At 43.4% G+C, this 21,178-nt stretch overlaps 2 protein-coding genes across 2 annotated transcripts in view; one reads left to right on the top strand and one right to left on the bottom strand.

Moving 5' to 3' along the window:
* Window positions 1–15,753, top strand: part of col4a2 (collagen, type IV, alpha 2) — a 57,555-nt gene extending 41,802 nt beyond the window's left edge. Inside the window, exons 15-48 of the mRNA XM_070975389.1 lie at window positions 38–85; window positions 173–208; window positions 310–354; window positions 1,205–1,268; window positions 1,659–1,772; window positions 3,145–3,294; window positions 3,487–3,558; window positions 3,702–3,853; window positions 3,951–4,023; window positions 4,333–4,439; window positions 4,627–4,810; window positions 5,214–5,258; window positions 5,539–5,613; window positions 5,704–5,802; window positions 6,902–7,123; window positions 7,294–7,455; window positions 7,552–7,722; window positions 7,880–8,023; window positions 8,361–8,486; window positions 8,573–8,754; window positions 9,040–9,103; window positions 9,212–9,286; window positions 9,400–9,507; window positions 9,668–9,775; window positions 9,877–9,948; window positions 10,134–10,259; window positions 10,395–10,511; window positions 10,865–11,026; window positions 11,490–11,588; window positions 11,673–11,819; window positions 12,222–12,338; window positions 12,761–12,952; window positions 14,025–14,311; window positions 14,503–15,753. Coding sequence (XP_070831490.1) covers window positions 38–85; window positions 173–208; window positions 310–354; window positions 1,205–1,268; window positions 1,659–1,772; window positions 3,145–3,294; window positions 3,487–3,558; window positions 3,702–3,853; window positions 3,951–4,023; window positions 4,333–4,439; window positions 4,627–4,810; window positions 5,214–5,258; window positions 5,539–5,613; window positions 5,704–5,802; window positions 6,902–7,123; window positions 7,294–7,455; window positions 7,552–7,722; window positions 7,880–8,023; window positions 8,361–8,486; window positions 8,573–8,754; window positions 9,040–9,103; window positions 9,212–9,286; window positions 9,400–9,507; window positions 9,668–9,775; window positions 9,877–9,948; window positions 10,134–10,259; window positions 10,395–10,511; window positions 10,865–11,026; window positions 11,490–11,588; window positions 11,673–11,819; window positions 12,222–12,338; window positions 12,761–12,952; window positions 14,025–14,311; window positions 14,503–14,757 — 4,200 coding nt within the window. The 3' untranslated portion in view covers window positions 14,758–15,753. The remainder of the gene's footprint in view (window positions 1–37; window positions 86–172; window positions 209–309; window positions 355–1,204; window positions 1,269–1,658; window positions 1,773–3,144; window positions 3,295–3,486; window positions 3,559–3,701; window positions 3,854–3,950; window positions 4,024–4,332; window positions 4,440–4,626; window positions 4,811–5,213; window positions 5,259–5,538; window positions 5,614–5,703; window positions 5,803–6,901; window positions 7,124–7,293; window positions 7,456–7,551; window positions 7,723–7,879; window positions 8,024–8,360; window positions 8,487–8,572; window positions 8,755–9,039; window positions 9,104–9,211; window positions 9,287–9,399; window positions 9,508–9,667; window positions 9,776–9,876; window positions 9,949–10,133; window positions 10,260–10,394; window positions 10,512–10,864; window positions 11,027–11,489; window positions 11,589–11,672; window positions 11,820–12,221; window positions 12,339–12,760; window positions 12,953–14,024; window positions 14,312–14,502) is intronic.
* A 56-nt stretch (window positions 15,754–15,809) lies between these two features.
* On the bottom strand, window positions 15,810–20,139 carry rab20 (RAB20, member RAS oncogene family). The gene is made up of 2 exons (XM_070975388.1): window positions 19,824–20,139; window positions 15,810–16,970 (listed from the first exon to the last, which is right to left on the bottom strand). Exons 1-2 carry the CDS (start codon window positions 20,011–20,013, stop codon window positions 16,369–16,371), a joined length of 792 nt encoding a protein of 263 aa, XP_070831489.1. The 5' UTR covers window positions 20,014–20,139; the 3' UTR covers window positions 15,810–16,368.
* Between the last annotated feature and the right edge of the window lie 1,039 nt (window positions 20,140–21,178).

Below are 21,178 nucleotides of genomic sequence, written 5' to 3'. Positions count from 1 at the left end.
TCTTCTGCTCATCTTTTCTTTTGTTTGGTTACTTTAGGCCGACAACAAAGGAGAAACTGGTGTGATGGGATTCCCTGGACCAAGGGTGAGCACGTCTGCACATTTCAGCGTGAAGCTGCGCTCTGTCTCTGTGTTTGCTTTATATGATGTGTTGTTTTGGATGCTGTTCCAGGGTGCATCTGGTGCAGATGGAAGTCCTGGACTGAGGGTATGTTTGTGCGAAAGATGAAAGGTGCTGTATGAAATCAGTGTCTGATCAAATTAAATGTCAATTTATAACTTAATGATGCCAATGATGCTGACTCTCAGGGGGATGGCGGTGAACCAGGACCAAAAGGCAGAGATGGTCTTAAGGTGAGAATACATTTTTTGTGATCACTGATTATGTATGTATTATGTATGTATGTGTTTTGTAGTATAACTAAACCCATATTTGACTGACTGACTAACTGACTGACAAAAACATGTTCACTCAGATTCACAGGTTGGTTATCATTAATACACAAGTATCAGCAGGAATGTAGTACTGTGCTCTTCAGCATAAATTTGAAGTTTGTGTATCTACTCCACTACAGTTTAAATTTATTCTACTTTTTACTCCATTAAATTTATTTGACAGCCTAAGTTACTGGTTACTTTACATATGAAGCTTTTTCATCCAAGACATTTAATGAGCTAATAAATATTGATGCAGTGCTGTATGTTAACCCTACACAAGAGTATGTCAAGTAATTCAAGTTAGCTCCACCTCAACCACCTACAACAGGTGCTACTTACACATTAATGTATCAATAATGAGAGTAGTCAAATAATGTAATACGTAATGGTATCACTCACTCATTTTTTTCTTTTTTCAAAAGCTGTCATGCTACATAACTCCAAAAAAAAAAAGTATTAACAACATGTTGCTCATGTTTTCTGATTTTCAGCATCGTACTTGAATCTTGTCAGTGTGAATCCAACCACAAGACACTGCAAGAGATAACACAGAAAAGGACACAAGATTAACAATTTAAAGGGAAAAAATGTGACAAGACCAGTACAGATTACAACAACAGGATATGTGTCATTTTCAAGACGTGCACATGCAGCATGTGACCTCATCCAGTCACATCTGATCTTTATCCTCAAGACTGGCGTTAAAATGACAAGTGAAACTGCAGCCACTGAACACTGAAAGACTGACGTTAAGTTTGTGTTTCAGGGAGTCAGAGGTGACCCGGGAGAGCTGATTTCATCAGGACCCTCTTGGCCTTGGTCTTCAGGGGGTACGTGCATTAACACAGTCATATAATCAGCCAGTTTGATGATGAAACCGCTGCCTGACAAACGTTAACGTGCACTCTGACACAGTTGTTGCTGACATGAAGTGAAACTGGGGACATTAGTGGCATCACTAAAGTTCAGCTTTAGCAGATTTGTCAAAGCAGAGAGTCGGGTGTTCATGATCATAGTCAGATGGATCGAGAATCTTAGGAATGACAAAGCTTCTCATTAAAGAAACATAACAGTCACTGTTTATTTATCACAGTGTATTCAGATGAGAATACTTATAGTTACAGTGTCACTGATGTATGTGCCAAAGATGTCTGAACCTGCTTGAAGTAACCTGCAGATACTAATGACTGTTTCTTTTAATTATGCTTGGACTTGATAAGGTGGTCCTCCTGGTCCTCCTGGTGAGCAGGGTCCACAAGGCGAGAGGGGCCCAGTTGGAGACCAAGGCTTCCCTGGACCCCCAGGACGCCCTGCCTTTGATTCACAGCAACTAGGTCTGTAAACTGAAGCTCTACACTGAGATTTACCCACAGACTCAGTCATTCTCAGGAGAGCTGTCACGGCATTAACACCATGTGTCATGTGAACCTTCATCACCATACAAGCAAAGAACCATCATTTCAAGCAAGAAGTGATCCAGTTCTTAAGTCAGTTTCATCACAAAATCACAAAGCTCAAAACAAAGAAAAACTCAAAAGAAAGAAGACATCCATTTATTAGTCACACACACACACGCAGAGTTACAGAGGGGGGAAACTGCACATGCCTTGCATTTGTGAAATTCGTTTCTCTGCATTTAACCCATCCTGTCACATCCTTCCTCCGCGGCAGACCAGGAGAGGTGGGCTGCCAGCCGACAGCGGTGCCCGAGGACGCAGTTCTCTTTTGTCACCGTTGGTCAGGTGGTGATCTTCTTGCATGTTTTTAATGGGTTTTTTTAAGGAGGATACCCCAGGTGAACACGGGGAGAACATGCAAACTCCACACAGAAAGGCCCCTGAAAGGCCCCAGAAGAACAAATGAGGGATTCCTCATCAAGGACAGTCATACAGTCATACATATAGTCAATACTATAGTAACAGAAGTAGAATCACAAAATAATGACCATTTTGACTAAAGCACATATGTTCTGAAAGACATGCAGGGAGGACAGACTGAAAGCCACTGGTGGAAAGTGACTAAGAACATTTACTGAAGTATGGTTCTTAAATACAAATTCAAGGTGCTTGTACTTTACTTGAGTATTTCTATTTTCTGCTTCTTTATACTTCTACACTACTACAATTCAAAGGGGAATACTGTCCTTTTCCAGCTGTCCACCACATTTGTGTGACAGCTACAGTTACAGTTACACACATTTTGAATATAAAAATAAAAGGATAAGTTAATGATATGATAAATGTTATGTTTTATTGATAAGCGAATAAAACATATTTCGGTGTTAAAGATTAAACCAGATTAAACCAGTTTTCAATCTCTGGGCTCATGGTCTCTTACCAGAAAACTGTGTGGTTGAGGCCCCTTCTTGTCACATTTTCAATGTCTGTAAGTTGTTCACCGTGCTCCCAAACAGACACTCTATTAGGTGGCCCAATATGATTGGCACCAATCATTCAAGACAACATTACAAAATATGTTTTTTGCTGACAGAATAGATTTTTCACAAAGCATTTAGGCTGCATGTAACACAATGTACCACAGTCAGTACATACAGTAGCTGCTTAAGCAGGCGTGAACAAAGTACACTCAGTTATCACAACAGTGCTCTGCAAGATAAGTGAAACCTCTGGTATACTGAGCAGTTAAGAGTTTTAGCCAGATGCCAGAAATAAAAATCTCATCTTAATTTCCTTTTGTGTCTGTCAGTGCTGGATTTTTGGGGGCCATTAGGTATAAAGGGGGAGGCAGGAGAGAAGGGACCACAAGGAGAACCAGGAAATCCTGCTGTCAGTCCAGGAGCCCCAGGATCCAGAGGGCGCCCAGGGGCCATTGGCCCTCCAGGACCCAAAGGAACATGTGAGTGAGTGAGTGAGTGAGTGAGTGAGTGAGTGAGTGAGTGAGTGAGTGAGTGAGTGAGTGAGTGAGTGAGTGAGTGAGTGAGTGAGTGAGTGAGTATCTGTGAGGTTTTAAATATTTAATCTTCCTTCATTTTCTTGTCTTTTTAATTTTAAATATCTGCTCCTTTCCTGTATTTCTGTCTGTCTCCAGGGGCTGAGTTCTTCAAGGGGGCTCCCGGTGGGAGAGGAAGGCCAGGCAACGCAGGCTCTAAAGGACTGAAAGGTGTCGTAGTTGTACTGTTTCTGCTAAAGAACATTGTTGGAGTTCAGTTTTTTGATGTAGTTACTATTTGTCGGTTAAATTCATAATATACCAGGTGGCACTCTATTTTGCTGACTTGTGGGTGCAATGGTGTGCACATTTAGGTGATCATGGGGAATGTGAATGCACCTCTGCAAACTCTCTCACGGGGCCACCTGGCCCTGCTGGTGAACCTGGTGATGCTGGGATGACCGGAGAGTTTGGTCAGGAGGGTGATGTAGGAGACCCAGGTCCCCCAGGAGAGGATGGATTCCCTGTAAGAATAGTCGAGTCATGACATCTTCAGTCAGTCTTTAATCTTTGTTCATTTAACCCTTCTCTGTTTGCTCAGACTTGTCTGTGTTGTCTTGTAGGGATCTCCTGGACTCTATGGTCTGCCAGGCCCAAAGGGTAGAAAAGGGGACACGAGCGTGGCCACAGAGAAAGGTGCAGTGGACCTGTTGTTTTATCGTATTTCAGATCAGGGCTCCTGCTGTGTCTGCATGTACTGTATGTGCTATGAGTGTGTGATTAAACAGCTATGTAATGTCTTATGGTGAATCTCGACCCTGTTAAAATGTGAACACAGGTTATTCATTGCCATTATTCAACTCTTTAATGTGCTGCAGTACATATTCTTTAATTCCAAACCAAAATGTTAAATCCATCATGCTTTTTCCACAAATTTGATTGTGGATGTGTGTGTTGGTGCATGATTTTATGTGTATCCCTATGCATATGTGTGTCTCCCTGCAGGGAGTTCTGGAGACCCAGGGGTCCCTGGGCAGTATGGTCAGCCAGGAGCACCAGGTGCTCCAGGCCAAGCTGGTTTGCCTGGTTTCCCTGGGAGCCGAGGTCTTCCAGTGAGTCGACCGGTCATCTCCATGATGACAGTTTCATATTCTACATACTCATCATATCATTTCAGTGACTTGATATGTGCATTGGGGTCTCATCTAAACTGACATTATCCCCTCCCTTTTTGTTCCTCTCATGACAAATGACAAGCGTGTCCAACAGTATAACATTTGTTCTGGTTGATGTCAATAGGGAGAAGCAGCTGGCGGAGGACGTGGGGACAAAGGTTTCCCAGGCCTGCCTGGTCGACCCGGTGCAGCCGGGCTAAGGGGAGAACCAGGTCCAGACCTTCAGGGCATCAAAGGCCAACGTGGTTTACCTGGTGATGACGGCCTTGCAGGCTATGATGGATTTCCAGGAACACCTGGCAGCCCAGGTGAGAGGCATCTGACTGCCTCCTTCCCTCCTTTAGTCAGTCTCAGTATGGTGTTCTGTATTTCTCCTTCAAGGCTTTGTCTCTTTACAGCGATTTTACCTGTTTCACTCTACTAAGTATTTAATTTTATCTCGCCTCTCTTAAAACACTTTCTTTTGTAATATAATGCAAAGCAGTGAATGAACATTAATAGCTTGTGATTAAAAGGGGAGAAAAAAGCATGACAAGTACATTTTGCTGTTTTATGTATTTTTCTGTCTTTGCCTCCTTTGTCAGCTTGATGCACAGGCTGCATCCCTCAAACCAGCTGCAGCGAGGCTTGTTTGAGATAATGCTTGTGCTTTTGAGTAACTCTTGTTCCGAATGCCTCTCTCTTTCATTCTCTCTCATTTGCACATGAAAGGCGGCTGTAGTCCAACAGGAGATGGAGGACAGGTGGATGTAACAGGTAGCTGGTATAATAACGTTTTCAACTTATTGCTCCCTTCATAACAACTCTGTTGTGCTTTGCCTCTGGATTATTTGACTTGTGTGCATGATGACTTTTGAGTGGATTACAGATTGAGATTTAGTGAACTGAGATACCAGCTAATGTAATGATAAAGCCATGTTCTAGAAAACACGCTGGGCAGCAGATAGAAAGCACTTGCACCAAAATAGTAATTTGCAAGTAAAGAGTTTCATATACAACCATGATGTTGCCCTAAAGATTATTATTTCTTTCTTAGGTCCTTGCAATACTATTCCAGGACCCCCTGGGCTGCCTGGACCTCCAGGACTGACTGGATTACCCGGTTCCCCAGGTCACACAAGAAACTAGTGCAGAATGTTGCCTGCTAGATACATGGTGTGCGTCATTTTTGATGTGCTGTTTCTAATTTGTGAACCAACAGGTCTTCCAGGCCCAAAAGGACTCCAGGGTCCACTTGGAGCACAGGGAGAGAAAGGAGAAACAGGAGATCAAGGCATAGGTGGACATCCTGGACCACCAGGTAAGAACTGACAAGAAAATAATAATCGGATAGATAGAATTGATCACATCTGATCTTTGATTTAAATATTGCCTATAGTGCAGAACCATTAACATTTATGGTAGTACTGTCAAAAATATCGCGTTATTAACGCGTTATCGCAAATTAATTTTAACGGCCTCATTTTTTTTATCACGCGATTAACGCTCTTTGTGACCTAGTGAACTTGTAGTTTTTTATAAGCTGTGACCACTGCCAGTAACGTTAGAAAAACTACAGGATCCGATCGTAAACCGGAAACAAAACAATAGGCACGCCCCACGCACGTGTTTGGGCTTGCCTGCTCGCTAGCTGTGAAAGAGTAGGCTACCGGTTTGTGTGGATGTCAAGCACAAAATGCTGAAATGGATGCAAACAAGATTCTGAATGGAAAGTTTATTTTCAAAAAGTTGCCAGATGGGTCGACTGACAAGGCCAAAGTTATCTGTGTGTATTGTCGGTGTGAACTGATTTATCAACGTAACACATCCAGTCTGAAATACCACATGGCCAAACACACGGCAAATGCGAATTCTCCGCCGCCTCCTTGTCAAAACCAGGCAACAATGGACGGCTTTCGACAGAGGCATATGGATGCTATTATGTTCAAAGAAAACTTAAGAGAGGAAAGTTTAAGCCATGGTTTAACTGCACTATAGGCTGAGTCCTAGTCTACAATGATGTGCACTTTGTAACTTTATCTTGTATCACCGTGTTTTGATCCCTTAGAAAGGCTTGTTGAAGGGGCTTTTTTGTAACCAAGTATTTATTTTTTTTGTCATCTGTTTATTGACAGTGTTAAATTGTGTGAGATTTGATTCATTCAAATGTGAATGACTGCTCAAAGTGAGAATGTTAGTGTGAAATATAAGACTACTTGTTGTTTAAATAAAAAACCTTTGTGCAAAGCAAGCCTATCCATTTCTCCATGTTGATAACAGTATTAAAATTAGAATTCAAGGGACATTTAGAATAGATGAAAATGTGCGATTAATCGCGAGTTAACTATGACATTCATGTGATTAATCGCAATTAAATTTTTAATCGATTGACAGCACTAATTTATGGTTTTCCAATACAGGTTTTCCCGGCTCCCGTGGAGACTTGGGGTTTCCTGGCAGCAAAGGTTCAGAAGGAGTCACTGGATTGCCTGGTGTGCCCGGCCGGTACGGGGCACAAGGTGAAAAGGGTGTTCATGGAGAGATTTTAGGAGCATCTCCAGGAGACCCTGGTAGCCAGGGGCTGCCTGGACTTCAAGGGAATAAAGGCTATAGTGGTGAACAAGGACAGCCAGGCTTTCGAGGTTAGCCATGTCTTCATCTTGTCACTTCCTTATATTCAAACCTAGCAGTTTATTTAACCTAACAATTACATAGTCCTGCTTTACCTTGTTGTCTTACTTTCAGCATTAGTGGGATCATTTGAAAGAATAAAATATTTCAGAGCTATTTGCTTATTCCTTCATTCGTCTAGGACTGGTTGGCATGCCTGGTATGATTGGCTCCAAGGGTGAGAGTGGCCTTTCAGGCCTTCAGGGAGAGGAAGGAAAGCCCGGGCCAGCGGGTAAATATGGCTACCCCGGTGATCCTGGGAGAGGAGGTCCACCAGGTCCTCATGGTAGAACTGGACAGCCAGGTTAGATAAACATACACACCGACACACTGCCTCTCAGAAACATCCCTGTTCATGCCTGACATGTTTTTCCTTCTGGCTTGCCATCCATCTCACCAGGTCCCACTGGAGAGAGAGGAACAGAGGGAGACCCGGGCCCTCCCGGTCCAATAGGATTAAAAGGCAAACCAGGAGAGTTTGGTGCTGATGGTGTCCTTGGAGAGTATGGTCCAACAGGTGACCCAGGACAGTCTGGTGGAGATGGACACCCAGGACTTTCAGGAATGAAGGGTTTGTTCCTCTGATACTTGCTTTGATATTCCACTCCTTAAAGAATACAGCAAAATTAAACATCAGATGGTATATAATGTAGCTAATTTGTACTTTATTCAAGCAGTTTTGGTCAGAAAAGTTTGCTGTGACTTCTGACGGCCCCTCTCTTTCCCAGGATACAAAGGGTCTTCCGGCATGTCAGGTTTTCAGGGGATCAGGGGTAACCAAGGGGTCAAGGGTTTCAGCGGACAGAGCGGAGAACCTGGACTGATGGGCCAAATTGGGCCAAAAGGAGAGACAGGTCATAAAGGAGAAAAAGGTGAGACTGTTCAAATCTTTTTTTAATTTATTTATTTATTTATTTGGGGGGGGGGCTTTTTTTAGCCTTTATGATAGTGACAGCTGAAGGTACGACAGGAAAGGGGGCAGAGAGAGAGGGGAGGGCACGCAGCAAATGAGCCGCAGGTGTGAGTCAAGCCTGCAGCCACTGCAAAGAACTGACAGCCTCAATACATGAGGCACACACCCTACCAGCTGAGCTATAGGGGCACCCCAGACTGTTCAGTTCTAACATGGGTCCTTGTGTGTGCTGTGTGCTGTTGAGACTACCGGATAAACTTTACCACATAACTCTCATAACCATGATTGTCTGCCAGGTGATCGTGGTTTGAGAGGGCCGCCTGGGGAGAAGCCTCACATCCCTGCCCAGATGATTGTTGACATGAAGGGAGCCAAGGGAGACTACGGATATCAAGGAACTCATGGTTTCACTGGGCCGAGAGGTGTGCAGCCACAACCTGCCATCAGTCAGTCTTTCCTTTTCACCTCCTCTCTTACCTCCTTCCTCACATTCAACTCTTTTCTACAGGCAGTAAAGGTTTACCTGGTGTACCGGGCTACGAGGGAGCTCATGGTCTTCCTGGAGACCCCAGCAATGATAAAGGTTACCTTGGAGATCCAGGTGCACAGGGGTTGCCAGGGGTAAAAGGAATGCCAGGCCTAACTGGTAATCGAGGAATTACTGGTTTTGAGGGAATGTCTGGGACCAAGGTGAGCAGAGTCAAACTGTTTGTTTGTGGTGATGAACCACCAGAGAATTCTCAGTTTCCCTCAGCTCTACGGGATTGTTGTAGTGCTATACTAAATCTATTAATTTCAATTATTATTGCACTCACTCTGTCATTTTTGTCATCATTTGTGGCATTTTACTATTTCTCTATAGCTACAAAAACACATTCAGTAGGTTTCTTTCCTTGAACATCCCCTGAGCTATGCTATATTCTATATGTATAAATGTTTAATATGTTTGTTAATTGTTCATGTGTTACTTTTAAGGGACTTAAAGGAAGCCCTGGTGCGTATGGTGCATCAGGAGACAAAGGAAAGAAGGGAATCAAAGGTACAACCTCAAATTCAAACTCCAGACAGATGGAGATCTAAATGCTAATTAAAAAGGGATTGTGAGAATATGATAGTAAATGACAGTAAAGTCTGAATACCATTGTAGGTGTTGGAGGCCCTCGTATAGACCTTCCAGGAGTGACCGGATTGAGAGGAGAGCATGGTTTTCCAGGAGATCCAGGTACAAACTGTAGCTCGTGCAGCTTTTGTGTCCTCTCTGGTGGTGATCAGCACTGCTTAAAAATTTTAGGCTCCTTCTTGGCTGACATGATATGTTTGATACACCCTTTACAGGCCAGAAAGGATTACTTGGACAAACTGGGAACACGGGTTCGCCTGGTTTTGATGGTATTGAGGGGAAAAGGGGAGAACCAGGCGATCCAGGAATATCAGGATACCCAGGTAGGAGACTCCCATTACCCCCCCCCCCCCCCCCCCCCCCAATTACACACTGCATTATTTTAAATGTTATACTGAACATTGTATTAGAACTACATTGCAGCTGCTCTGAATTTTGTTTACAATCTTATCAACTAAACAACAACATTTTTGTTTGCGGCAGGCCCAGATGGTCTGCAGGGAACTCCTGGTACCCAAGGTCAAAAAGGCTTTCCTGGAATTCCTGGAAAAGATGGACCTCCCGGCTTTCCTGGGTTCCCAGGAAACAAAGGTAACATGATCCGACCTGTGTCCTCTCTTTATTTCTCTTTAACTACATACTGTGTACTTATCCACCATATTCCACTGTGTAATCTATGCAAATGCTTGCAGGTTTCCCTGGTCTGAAGGGTCTTTATGGATTAGATGGGTTGAAGGGACACAAGGGTGTCCCTGGAACACCAGGTATTTAACTACATTTCAAGAATTCATAAAAACAATCTCTGTGCGTGCCTTTTACTGCTAGAATATACTGTACCATGCCCATCAGCTTTTTTCTCTGAGTAATGAACATTAACATACATTTTCCTGAATGGTACTGAAAAGCAGTTTTTTGTGTCACATGTGTTTTCTGCCTGTGTTTTAATCAGGTCTGGATGCCACTGGACCCCCTGGGGAACCAGGGGCCAAAGGAGAGAAGGGAGAGGGCGGTGACCCCAACAGCCAGCCAGGTTTTCCTGGCACAGCAGGTTTGAAAGGCTTCCAGGGACCTGTAGGTAAGCCACTCCTCTTCTGCATTAATGTTGTTGAATTCGGCCATCTAAGAAACCTGCTGAGCTCTCAATAAAGTGATGCAAAGTGCCAGAAAATATATGCTGTAACCATCTCAAAACCATGTTACATTTGTTCAGGTGACCAAGGTCAACCTGGACCGCCAGGACTCCGTGGCACTGAAGGCCCAAATGGGACCCCAGACAGACCAGGATCCAGAGGGGACCCTGGCTTTGCAGGGCCTAAAGGGTTCCAAGGTGAGAAGATACAGTTTGATCAGAATCCCTTTTTTAAACAGAATACTGTCATAAAGAAGACCTGTCACTACATCGTCTTTGGTTCTGTACACCCTCATTCCATGTTCGTATGCTTTATACAGAACAGCAAGACTGAATAACGGTGCAACATTCCCGCCTTGAAAAGGCCATGTGAAAGGAACTAATGGAAGCTATTGCTAAAAGAACTACTGTGGCTGTCTAATCAGTCCTTTGTTCCCTCATTCACTACTCCTTATATAATGGACATGTTGGATGTTGTTTCATTTGGATGGTGAGGAATTCTTGTTTACCGTTTAATTATATGCATTCACCATGAATGATTTGTCTTTCAGGCTTCCCTGGAGCCAGAGGATTTCCTGGTGTGGATGCTCCCCCTGGAGAAAAGGGTGTATCAGGATCAAATGGGTATCCTGGACTCCCTGGTAGGAAAGGATTCAAAGGAGATGCAGGTCCATTTGGATACAGGGGACCAAACGGTGTTTTTGGGAAGAAGGGTAAGCAGTATAGAATCTTTCCCAGGATAAGCCTTAAACAGTAGCTTGTGCTCAAATTACTGCAGCTCCACCAGAGAAATGTTTACAACCGCAGACCTGAAGGTCAATTAAACTTTCAAGTTCATGGCTGTCATTCATCATGGTCAATTTGGACTCTTCATAGTACGAACAAAGAATGAACACAATGTGATTATCTGGCAATGATATGGCAATATTCTCTTATAATACTTTGGCACTAATGTGTCACTTACTCACTTAAATATATTATAATTGTATCATATTGTGAGTTAATCATTTTGATTTCCACCTCTGGTGACTTATGCCACGATGAAGTAAATGAATAATTACATCCAGGCCTGTAAAATCTTCTGAATGCGCCTGTGTGCGGGCCCATTCAGCTTGATAATATGATCACCAGCTATGCTCTGTGTGCAGTCTTGATATGCTTTTTTTCCTTTTACAGGAGTGAAAGGAGAGCAAGGACTGATGGGAGTTCCTGGTGTGGTTGGTGTGAAGGGAGAAACAGGGCCAATTGGTCCAAAAGGAAGCACTGGACCCCCAGGTAGATTCTGCACTTTGACAAAATGAAGATATGTGCTTTTGTTTTTTTTTTGTCTTTGACCTTACATGATCTTTCTGTGGGCAGGTTTTCGTGGGCTGCCAGGCAACCAGGGTCCTCTTCCACTTCCCTTCAAAATTCCAGGAGAGAGGGGCCCTCAAGGACCACGGGGTATCCAAGGACCAAATGGGTTTAGAGGGGGACCAGGGCCACAGGGCCCCCCTGGGGATGCAGGTTGGCTATTCTAATAATACATTTGTTCTTGAGCATCCATAACACCCAGTTTACACCTGGTATTGAAATGCGCTCCATAAGCGGTACTGATGGGAAATGAAAGATATACAGTAAGAAATAAAAGCATGTGCAATGGTGTGCATTGCACAAACCTATCTGGAGTCTCGGCCTGATTTGCTGCTACTTGAAATTAATCACACACAGGTTTTTGCTTGAGATTTGATCTCAATGAGGATAATGACAACACATTAAAAATACCAGGTGTAAACACAAAGACGAGATCAGATGGTTTATTGTCTGGATAACATGCCTGGATACAAATCCCATTTTCATACCAGGAGTTAATGGGGCGTAAGTGAAATATCCAGCTCAGCAACATACATGTGTCCTCTTACTGTACAGGTTTCATGGGACCCATTGGACAGAAGGGCATGCCTGGGATTAGTGGTACACCAGGGGTGCCTGGATTTCGTGGAGATGTAGGACAAATGGGCCACCCCGGTCTGCAAGGCATGGAAGGTGCGTCTCACACTGTGGGGCAGTTTAGGATTAGGTTAATAAGCCTGGATTAAAGGATTTAAAGTAGGTGGAGAGTTAAGCAGAGAACCAGTTACCAAGACGTTTTTGATTGTTATTTTTTGTGAAAGTCAGTTTAGAGAATGAATAGGCATTGATCTGAAGGTTACTCACACTGAGCTGAGGTTAGAGGTCTGCTTGTTTTATTGTGTAATTATCCTAGCAGTGGAAGTTGCCAGGGTTTGGGGGAAATTATGAAAGCATTGGGCCTACATGATGAAGGTATCCTGTCTTCAGATAGATTTACAGTATATACTAAGGCCTACAGTGATGAATTAATCGTGTGCAGTGTGTTTATGTTTCGATAAATAATTGAAAATTAGTTCATTTTGCAAATCACGGATCTGAACTCCTCATCCCTGCAGGTCGCCGCGGCAACCCTGGCATCCCTGGGTTACCTGGTATGCCTGGCCGCAGCGTCAGCGTGGGTTACTTGCTGGTGAAACACAGTCAGTCACAACAGACACCCATGTGTCCTGTGGGCATGTCTAAACTGTGGGACGGCTACAGTCTGCTGTACCTTGAGGGCCAGGAAAAGGCCCACAACCAGGATCTGGGTAAGCCACAAAACTGTTCTGTAGGGTGTATGGATCAATGAACTTCATCTATCTCATATGAAATTGTTACAGGGATTTTTACAGTGTGCTGTCTCGACATATTCCAGTGTGAGTCTGTTACAGCACAATCCTGTCTGTCCTGTCTGAAAGCACTGATGGCCAGGCCGACATTCCCACATGAAATTGCTGACATTGTAATCCAGTGAACCAGAAGACATTCCACAGAGGCCAGGCTCATCAGATCTCACTGCTGGCAGCGTTTGATTTGGGGACATTTAATCCAATGTTTCACATCATGGTCATCTCTTGTGTGCTGAAGCAGTGCTGGCAGTGGTCTGAGTCGGGATAAAATCCTTTCTACTGCTTGTTCTCTGTTCTCAAAGTCTGATTTAATTGAGTGCACCAGTTAAAGTCTGCTTGTAACATTGACTGACTTAAAATAAACATAGTTGCTTAAAATTTGACCACCTTTAAAATGAGATTATGTAACTTTTGAAAGAGGAAATAACACGTTTCCATTTTAAAACGGTTGAATTCAGATGTTATGTGCCCTTGCACTGAATATATTCAGGAGTGTTACCAGTAGCTTGTGCTGGCTAACGTTAGCAGAATTTAGGTAGATATATTATTCCGCTCTGCATTTTCTCTACATTTGTCATATCCGGCACTGTATCTGCCATTTTCGTGGCTTCCCCTTGCATGCCTGCTGCTTACCACCCTTTCTTTAACCTTTTTATGAAGTCCTGACCTCACCTGTGCACTGTTATTGGCTGGGGGCAACAAAGGTCCCGACCACAGCAAAATAAGAAAAAAAGAAAAAAAAGAAAATGCAGGCAGAGGACAGGATCTCTGCAGATAAATATGCCTCTGGGTGATGAGTGAGAGGGATTATTTTTGTATGAGTCTACGATAATCCAGTCATCTTTTCTGTTTTAATAATGTAATTGTGTCTGTTTTATATAATATACTTTATTCATTGTATAAAAAGACTTTAAATAGAGTTTATGTTTGAAATGCTGCATATCAATAAGCATGTCTGTCCTTTTTTCAAAGTTTCGTTTGTCTTTTTCAGGTTTGGCTGGCTCCTGCCTCCCCCGCTTCAACACCATGCCCTTCCTGTACTGCAATCCTGGAGACATTTGTTACTATGCCAGCAGGAATGATAAGTCCTTCTGGCTGTCCACGACCGCTCCTCTTCCTATGATGCCTGTAGAAAAAGGAGACATCAAACCATACATCAGCCGCTGCTCAGTATGCGAAGCTCCATCAGTCGCCATCGCAGTCCACAGCCAGGACACCACCATCCCAAAGTGTCCTGCGGGCTGGCGCAGCCTGTGGATCGGCTACTCCTTTCTCATGGTGGGTTCTGGTCCAGACAGCTATGTTTAAATGGAAAAATCAGAAGCCATAACATCAAAGGTTCTACATTAAGCTGTGAGCCACAGAGAAATAGGCAATGTCCAGCTTTGGCTACAGACACAGTACTTGTTAGTGAACCAATTCATGGTTGGCTTTGCTCACTTCCTCCCCTCTCACCTTTGTATCCACAGCATACAGCAGCAGGAAATGAAGGCGGGGGTCAGTCCTTGTCATCGCCTGGCTCCTGCCTGGAGGACTTCCGCACAACACCATTCATTGAGTGTAACGGGGCCAAAGGCACATGCCACTACTTTGCTAACAAGCACAGCTTCTGGCTAACCACTGTACAGCAGTCGTTCCACACTGATCCGGCATCAGAGACGCTCAAAGCAGGCCAGCTCCTGACACGCATCAGCCGCTGCCAGGTCTGCATGAAGAACTTGTGAAAGGCTCTGCAGCAGCTCTGACACGGAGACAGCGGTCGAGCCTTGCCTCTCTGTCCATGTAGTAAACCAAACCAAGGGGGATCTGAAATACTGATATGCAATGACTGTCCGACGCCTTGAGTTTTATGTGAAATGTCCCACTGTAAATGAAACAGGAGAATCCCCAGAATGAAGTCAGCAGCATTATGGGAAAACAGGTATTTTTGTATTAAATATGGATTGGTGCTTACTGTTTAACTTATTACCTCAGCTACTCTGACAGGTTGTTAACCGAACACTACAGCTGAACCAAAGATGCCCGTGTGAATGCACTGCTTCAGTTTATGTGGTGTTTTTATTGTTTCGGGTGCACAGCCCACCATAAAGCCACTAACACTGCTTCTCAGCCAATGAAAAATGTGTCATTAGAGGTCCTGAACTTGATGCTATTGACAGTATTATCCTGCTTTTTATCCACTGCTCTTACAAAACCTATTTTTATGACATGATATACTGTAATAGGACTTTTCAAGCTGTTAATCTGTGTTATGCATTTATTACCTATCGCAAAAAAAAACTCTTTACTTGTCATACACCGTCAATCACACAATGCACTGATTCTCTTTGTATTTATATCAGCTGAATGAACTTGACCCCCCCTTCCCTAAGAGTTTAAATATACATCTTATCTAACACTGCTCATGTCACAGTCCTTCACAAATCTACAAATTATTGAACCGCGTCAAGCTGCCAACAGGACAGAATGTAAACACCTTGGATCAAAGGTCTCGCTGGAGCAAATCCTTGCTGTGGTCACAGGTCCGTGGTTAGATTACACCATTTTACACAGTTTAGAAAGTGGTTCACTTCACCTAGATTTATTTGTTTGGAAATAAAGTTTGATTAGACCGGAGATATACTGACAACACTTGTTTTAATTGTAACATAAATATAGTAATTTTCCTAACATGCTCATTTCATGGGATTGTAAAGATTAAATGTTGTTTGTCATACTTCTGGCTGCGGCGATTTACTCTCACAAGCTTATCTTAAACTGACAGACCAGACAGACGGCAAAATAAAACTCTTTATTATGACAGCTTGCTTAAAAATTCAGGAGGGGTTATTTAGTATTTACACTTATTAAAAGGTTCCAGATGCGCCTGTAAAATATAGACACTAGTAACAGAGCATAAGAGAAAACCTTGAACTACAACACAGTGCAGCGTGCCACATGCCTAACAATTAGTGCTGTTACATTTGTGACATTCTCATTATCATGAACAAATCGCAGTGATTGACTTCTTAGGTGCATTATTTACCCACATCTTTGGGATACAAGTTCAGTTTCGGTCTTCAGGGAGGAAGGTTTGCATTTATTTCTCTTCCATGCAAAGAAATACTTGAAATATCACTGGACACTCTGAATGCTGCTTTCTGACTGTCACAGAATCGAGAGTGTGTGTTTAGTGTGTGTGTTACCAGGAGGTCATTATTGCTATTGGGTCTCAGTCAAGGCGAGTAAGTAGTACCATCACAGTATGTATTTGGTGCACAGATCAACCTGTTGATTGTCCTTGGCTAAAAAAAGTCTCCGTGTCTGGCAGCTTCTCCACCTTCCTTTGCCAGATCCTAGCAGCAGGAGGATCTGGCCCGCTTGCTGCCGGCCCCCCTGCACTCCTCCAGGTCTACTGTAGGAGACTCCTGGTTCTCGTTCCTCTTCCTCAGGATGGAAGGCAGCACCAGATCAAACAGAGCCTCAAACAGAGTGTCCACATTGTAGCCTGTCTTGGCACTCGTCTCGAAGCACATCTTCTCTGCCGGCAAGCTGCTCTTTTCGTCCAGGCCCTTGTAGCGCAGAATTCTCCCATAAAAGGCCACTGCATCCTCGGGAGACACCTGTTTGTGTAGCATCATGCCAGAAAGGGACGTGGGGGAGGCCGGCGGTGTGGGGCAAGCAGACAGCACCTGTGGCTCCGTCCTCTCCTCCTCACACTCAGTTCGCTCCTCGGATGTCACATTGGGGTCCTGGGACAGCCGGGCTTTAGGGTCTGTGAGATCAGCCTTGTTTCCCACAACAGCGTAAATGCAGTCATGGTTAGCGGTATCAGTCAGGGACAGGAAGCGCTCCTCCAGCTCAGCTAGGCTCTGCCAGTTGGTGACATCGTAAGTGAGGATGACAGCGGCTGCACCTCGACAGTACATTGAGCCCAGTCCGTGGAACTGTTCACGTCCTGAGGAGACAGAGACAGGTCAGTCTGCAGCACGAACCCCACAAACACAGACTGAAGACAGCCGAACTGTCGGAACAGCGCTGCAGGAGGACACAGCGCAGAGAAAACAGAAGCAACCTTTGTCTTTGAAATATGCAGGATTCTTCAAAGGGCACATTGTGTGCGAAGACTTTGCCTCTGGGGGCATCGTTTGGATAATAAGCTGCCAGTTTATTTGTTATACGAAGAAAAAATGAACTGCTCTATAGGTTTGTGGGCACCTTCACGTTCCTTTTTTTTTTAACCAAACCGACAGTCCAAAACCCAAATACACAGAGCTCACTGTTATAAAAGAAAGAAAAACAGCGTTCACATTTGAGGAACTGAAACATGAATGTTTTGCTTTTTTGCTTGAAATATAACTCGGCCTGTCACAATTATTACATAATCCAATCATGTTTGCACAATCATTTGAATCGTTTCCACTCACCTGCATAAAGTAAAAACAGCTCGATAAAACATAAAAACATCATGATTTTCACCCCATTTTCCACCGTTTAATGTCGCCGAGTGGAGAATTAGCACCACCAACTGTGCATCTCCAGGCGCTTAACTTCTAATGTTCACATAATAGTGACGAACATTAAACGCACATTATTTTGCATTTTCTTTTGCAGAATTTCTGTAAATTCTGTTCAGATTTATGCTACATGTGGATGGAAACCTGGCTAATGTGAGAAACGCTGCATCGGATCAAGTTGTTTCAGCAACCCCAATTTATCAGACCGCTATAAATACAACAGTCCTGCAATAAATCCTACTTTCATGAAGGTGATAACCAGTTTTTGCTGAAACTGTTTTAGAGAGGTGTTGATTCAACTACAGGTCATCTCTGAGACTTTATATTAAAAACATCTCTCGGTATAACACAATATAATTCCAGTGAACTGATTCATCGGCCAATCATTTCACACAGAATACACTGAATTCAATTCAATATACCTTTATTAGTCCCGGAAGGGGAAATTCCAAGACCGGAGGCAGGAAGATATTGCTTTCTTTACATACTATTGGCTGAAATTACAAAAAAAACCAAAAAACAAAACCCTAACTGAGTCCTCTTTGTGCTTCTGGAAAGCACTACTGCAAGCAAGTTAGAAAGTCAGGTTGAAGCATGAGGAGTCAAGTCTTCCTGTCATAGGCCTGTCATGTGACTGTGAAGAGGAAGAGGGCAGGCAGCTGAAACGCCTTCGTGGGGCCTTGAAGTTTAAGTGTCCAGCTGAAAAGGGCACTATCTGTGGGAAAAGAAGCAGCAGCCGGCATGTTTTCAGTTTGCTCAGCACGAGCCTCAGAGCGGCCACTCTTCCAAAACTTTATGGCCTACACTGATAGCTCTGCAACAGCGGCCTTGATGTGACTCACAGCTGATCCGGCGTTTCTCTCCACCACAATGACCAAATAAAATGAAGGCAACAGCCTCCCGTTACAAGTCACAGAGTTCGGTAGCGCACACAGGAAATGGTTTCCTGGTGACTCGGCCTGCCTTTCCTTATCTCTGTGGTTCACCAACACTACTTTTGTGAAGTGTGTGTTTGCCTAAGAGGGTTTACTGTAATTCACGTTTACACAATACTGGAATGCAGTGCAGTTGTATAAGCTTATTCTTCAGCAGTGAGAGGAAATCATTCCTGTTTTAGCCAAATTAGCTTATTTGAAAGAATATTCAGATCAAGTCATTGGGGCTCTGGTGATCCTGTTAATGAGGGACAGAAGTTACATTCAATGTTACAGTAGAATACCAGATTATAGAGCAAATCTCCCATGACACTATTCTCGATTTTGTACTACTGAGGTGTAACTGCTCAGCGACATGGAACATGTCTAAATAAATGACAATAATCCATTTCCTGTGTACAGATATACTGCAAACAACTGACTGCCCAGTCACACGGTTTCACACTCGTGAGCTGGTGTTTTCCACTTGCAGTGTAGTTTCATAGGCTTTTATTATGGGATAAGTAGTTAATTAACCTTTGCCATCATTTGGCAAAATGTTACCAGTTGTCGTTTTTTCTGTAATGTCCATCTCAGGCCGCTGCTCGTAGAATTCAAAACTAGGCTAAAAGTACTGCATATGTGTGAGTGTCACTGCAGAAGTACTCACAGGACAATGGCTTTGATTAGGTCACATTCGACCAATATTGAGCAATAAAGCAGAAGACAAAGCAGGCGGTGATTTTTGTACTGTGGGGGTTTTCTGTTAGTACACTAAAAATCCAGATTCTAAGAGCAAAACCAACTAAAAGTAGAACAATCAATAATATCATTTATTCCAGTGAAGGAATTTAATCTAAAGTCAAAACACTTTTATCTTAGAAATAATCTAAACAAAAACAAATGTTTTTTTAAATGATTTTCTGAGTTTGACCAGCTCCCAGGAACTCATTAATTCAATTTGAATTTTTAGAAAATTAGGAATGAAATGAAGCAGCTTAAGGGGGCCTGGTGTTACTCTAAAAGGTGTGACTGTGAATATAATCAGAGATTTGTTTTCAAGTTGTTTTAATGCTTATTTTTCCCCCCAGTGTGTCATCAGATGTTTTTTATCCTGTTCTGATCTGACAGGCTTCTTATGACATGTTATTGTTATTGCTCTCAGCACTGGGACTGAACTTCATCTGTTCTTTGTACCAGTGAGACAAACACAGAACGAGCAGAGGCAGGTCTGCACCCTGAACACACTGAGCGGTCACATGGCAGTGATTGCCTCAGGTGGTGGGATCACACGCTTTCAGGTAAACACGGTCGATAATCGTGAGGGATGAGAATAAACAGTGGGAAAAGTCTGAAGAAATCACATGAAGGAGGTTTTACCAGCAGTGTCCCATATGGAGATGTTGTACGGTCCCCACTGTTTGAGGTAAAACGCGCCTCCAACGGTGCTGATGGTGTCTTTGAACTTCCTCTCCGTGTACCTGTGGAGCAGCGACGTCTTCCCCACGTTCATGTCTCCCAGGAGGACTACTTTGACGTCGGGCTTCTTCATCTTCGACACCTCGGGCATGATGCTGGGTCGGGTCCCGGTACAGGGGAGCTTTTTTTTGTCAATTTATCGGTGAAAAGAAACACGGTCTAGCTCGTAAATTTACATTCAGGCTGCTCGTGAACTCCTCTGACAAATGTCATTTTTCAACGAACGTTAATCAATGACAGGGAGACTAGCGTTTGGCTCATCCTCGCTCTGCTTCGTGAATCTGAACTTCAGAAAGTAACTGAGGTGAAACAGGAAGTAGGTGAGGAGCTAAAGAATTGCTGGAGCCTTTTTACCCTGAGCGACGCCTTTCAGGTTCATCCACTGGGGGGCTATGTACTTGTACCACCACAGCCTGTGTCTGCTGATCATTGACCGCGGTGATCATTGCTTGGTTGTTATTACTGTGTGTGTGTGTGTGTGTGTGTGTGTGTGAATGAGAGGCAGAAAATAAATATGAAGTTATATGTTGACATCATAGGTTCTTTTTCAGTATTTCTGTAAATTTAAAACATAACTTTGGAAAGGACTTAACAAAATCAAGCAAAGAAAACGTTTTTGTCACCTGACAACATGTTAGCACGTTAACATTAGCATGCTAATCATTAGCATATTAGCACAACAACCTGATATCAAAAGTCAAACCTCAGACCTGCTCAGTCAGACCTCATTTAGCATTAAATGAAATACCCCCCCCCCCCCCCCCCCCCCCCCACACACACACACACACACACACACACAATTCTTGCAATGTGAACACTACAAATGATAATGGTAGACCGTAGAGGACCATTTGTTGAACTCTAATCAAATATTCATGTGACCTTTGGAGACTGTACCCAGAGTGAATAAGTGTTGGCTGGTGGTCTACTTGCATACATAATGTGAATATGATATTCCTCCAGTAAAATGGTCAGTATGATCTGTCAGTGAGCCTGTGTAAATGCGTCAAGAATAGGGGAACATTTCAACTTTAGAGCCAGTTGTGTATAGACTGTCTTTCCAAAATTCATGAGCATGTTCCCACAGACAGAACAGATGATCTACACAGCAGCTGCTGCCACAGAACAGAAAATATGAAGAAACCAGACTTATTCTGGAAAAACGCACTGATTGCAAATATAATATTAAACCCTAGCGTCCTGAAGACATTTCAGATAGATACGTTTAACCTTTTAGTCCGTTGTGGTTGATATTT

Source organism: Chaetodon trifascialis, chromosome 12 (genome assembly GCF_039877785.1).
Source record: "Chaetodon trifascialis isolate fChaTrf1 chromosome 12, fChaTrf1.hap1, whole genome shotgun sequence".
Taxonomy (NCBI): domain Eukaryota; kingdom Metazoa; phylum Chordata; class Actinopteri; order Chaetodontiformes; family Chaetodontidae; genus Chaetodon; species Chaetodon trifascialis.
Note: the sequence above shows the minus strand (reverse complement) of the source record. Positions and strands in the feature narration are given on the sequence as shown.

Coding starts and splice junctions, on each gene's coding strand:
- rab20 (XM_070975388.1), bottom strand. CDS start 20,013: ATGCCCGAGGTGTCGAAGATGAAGAAGCCCGACGTCAAAGTAGTCCTC. Junction 16,971..19,823: donor CTCCATATGGGACACTGCTG/GTAAAACCTCCT, acceptor CTGTCTCCTCAG/GACGTGAACAGTTCCACGGA.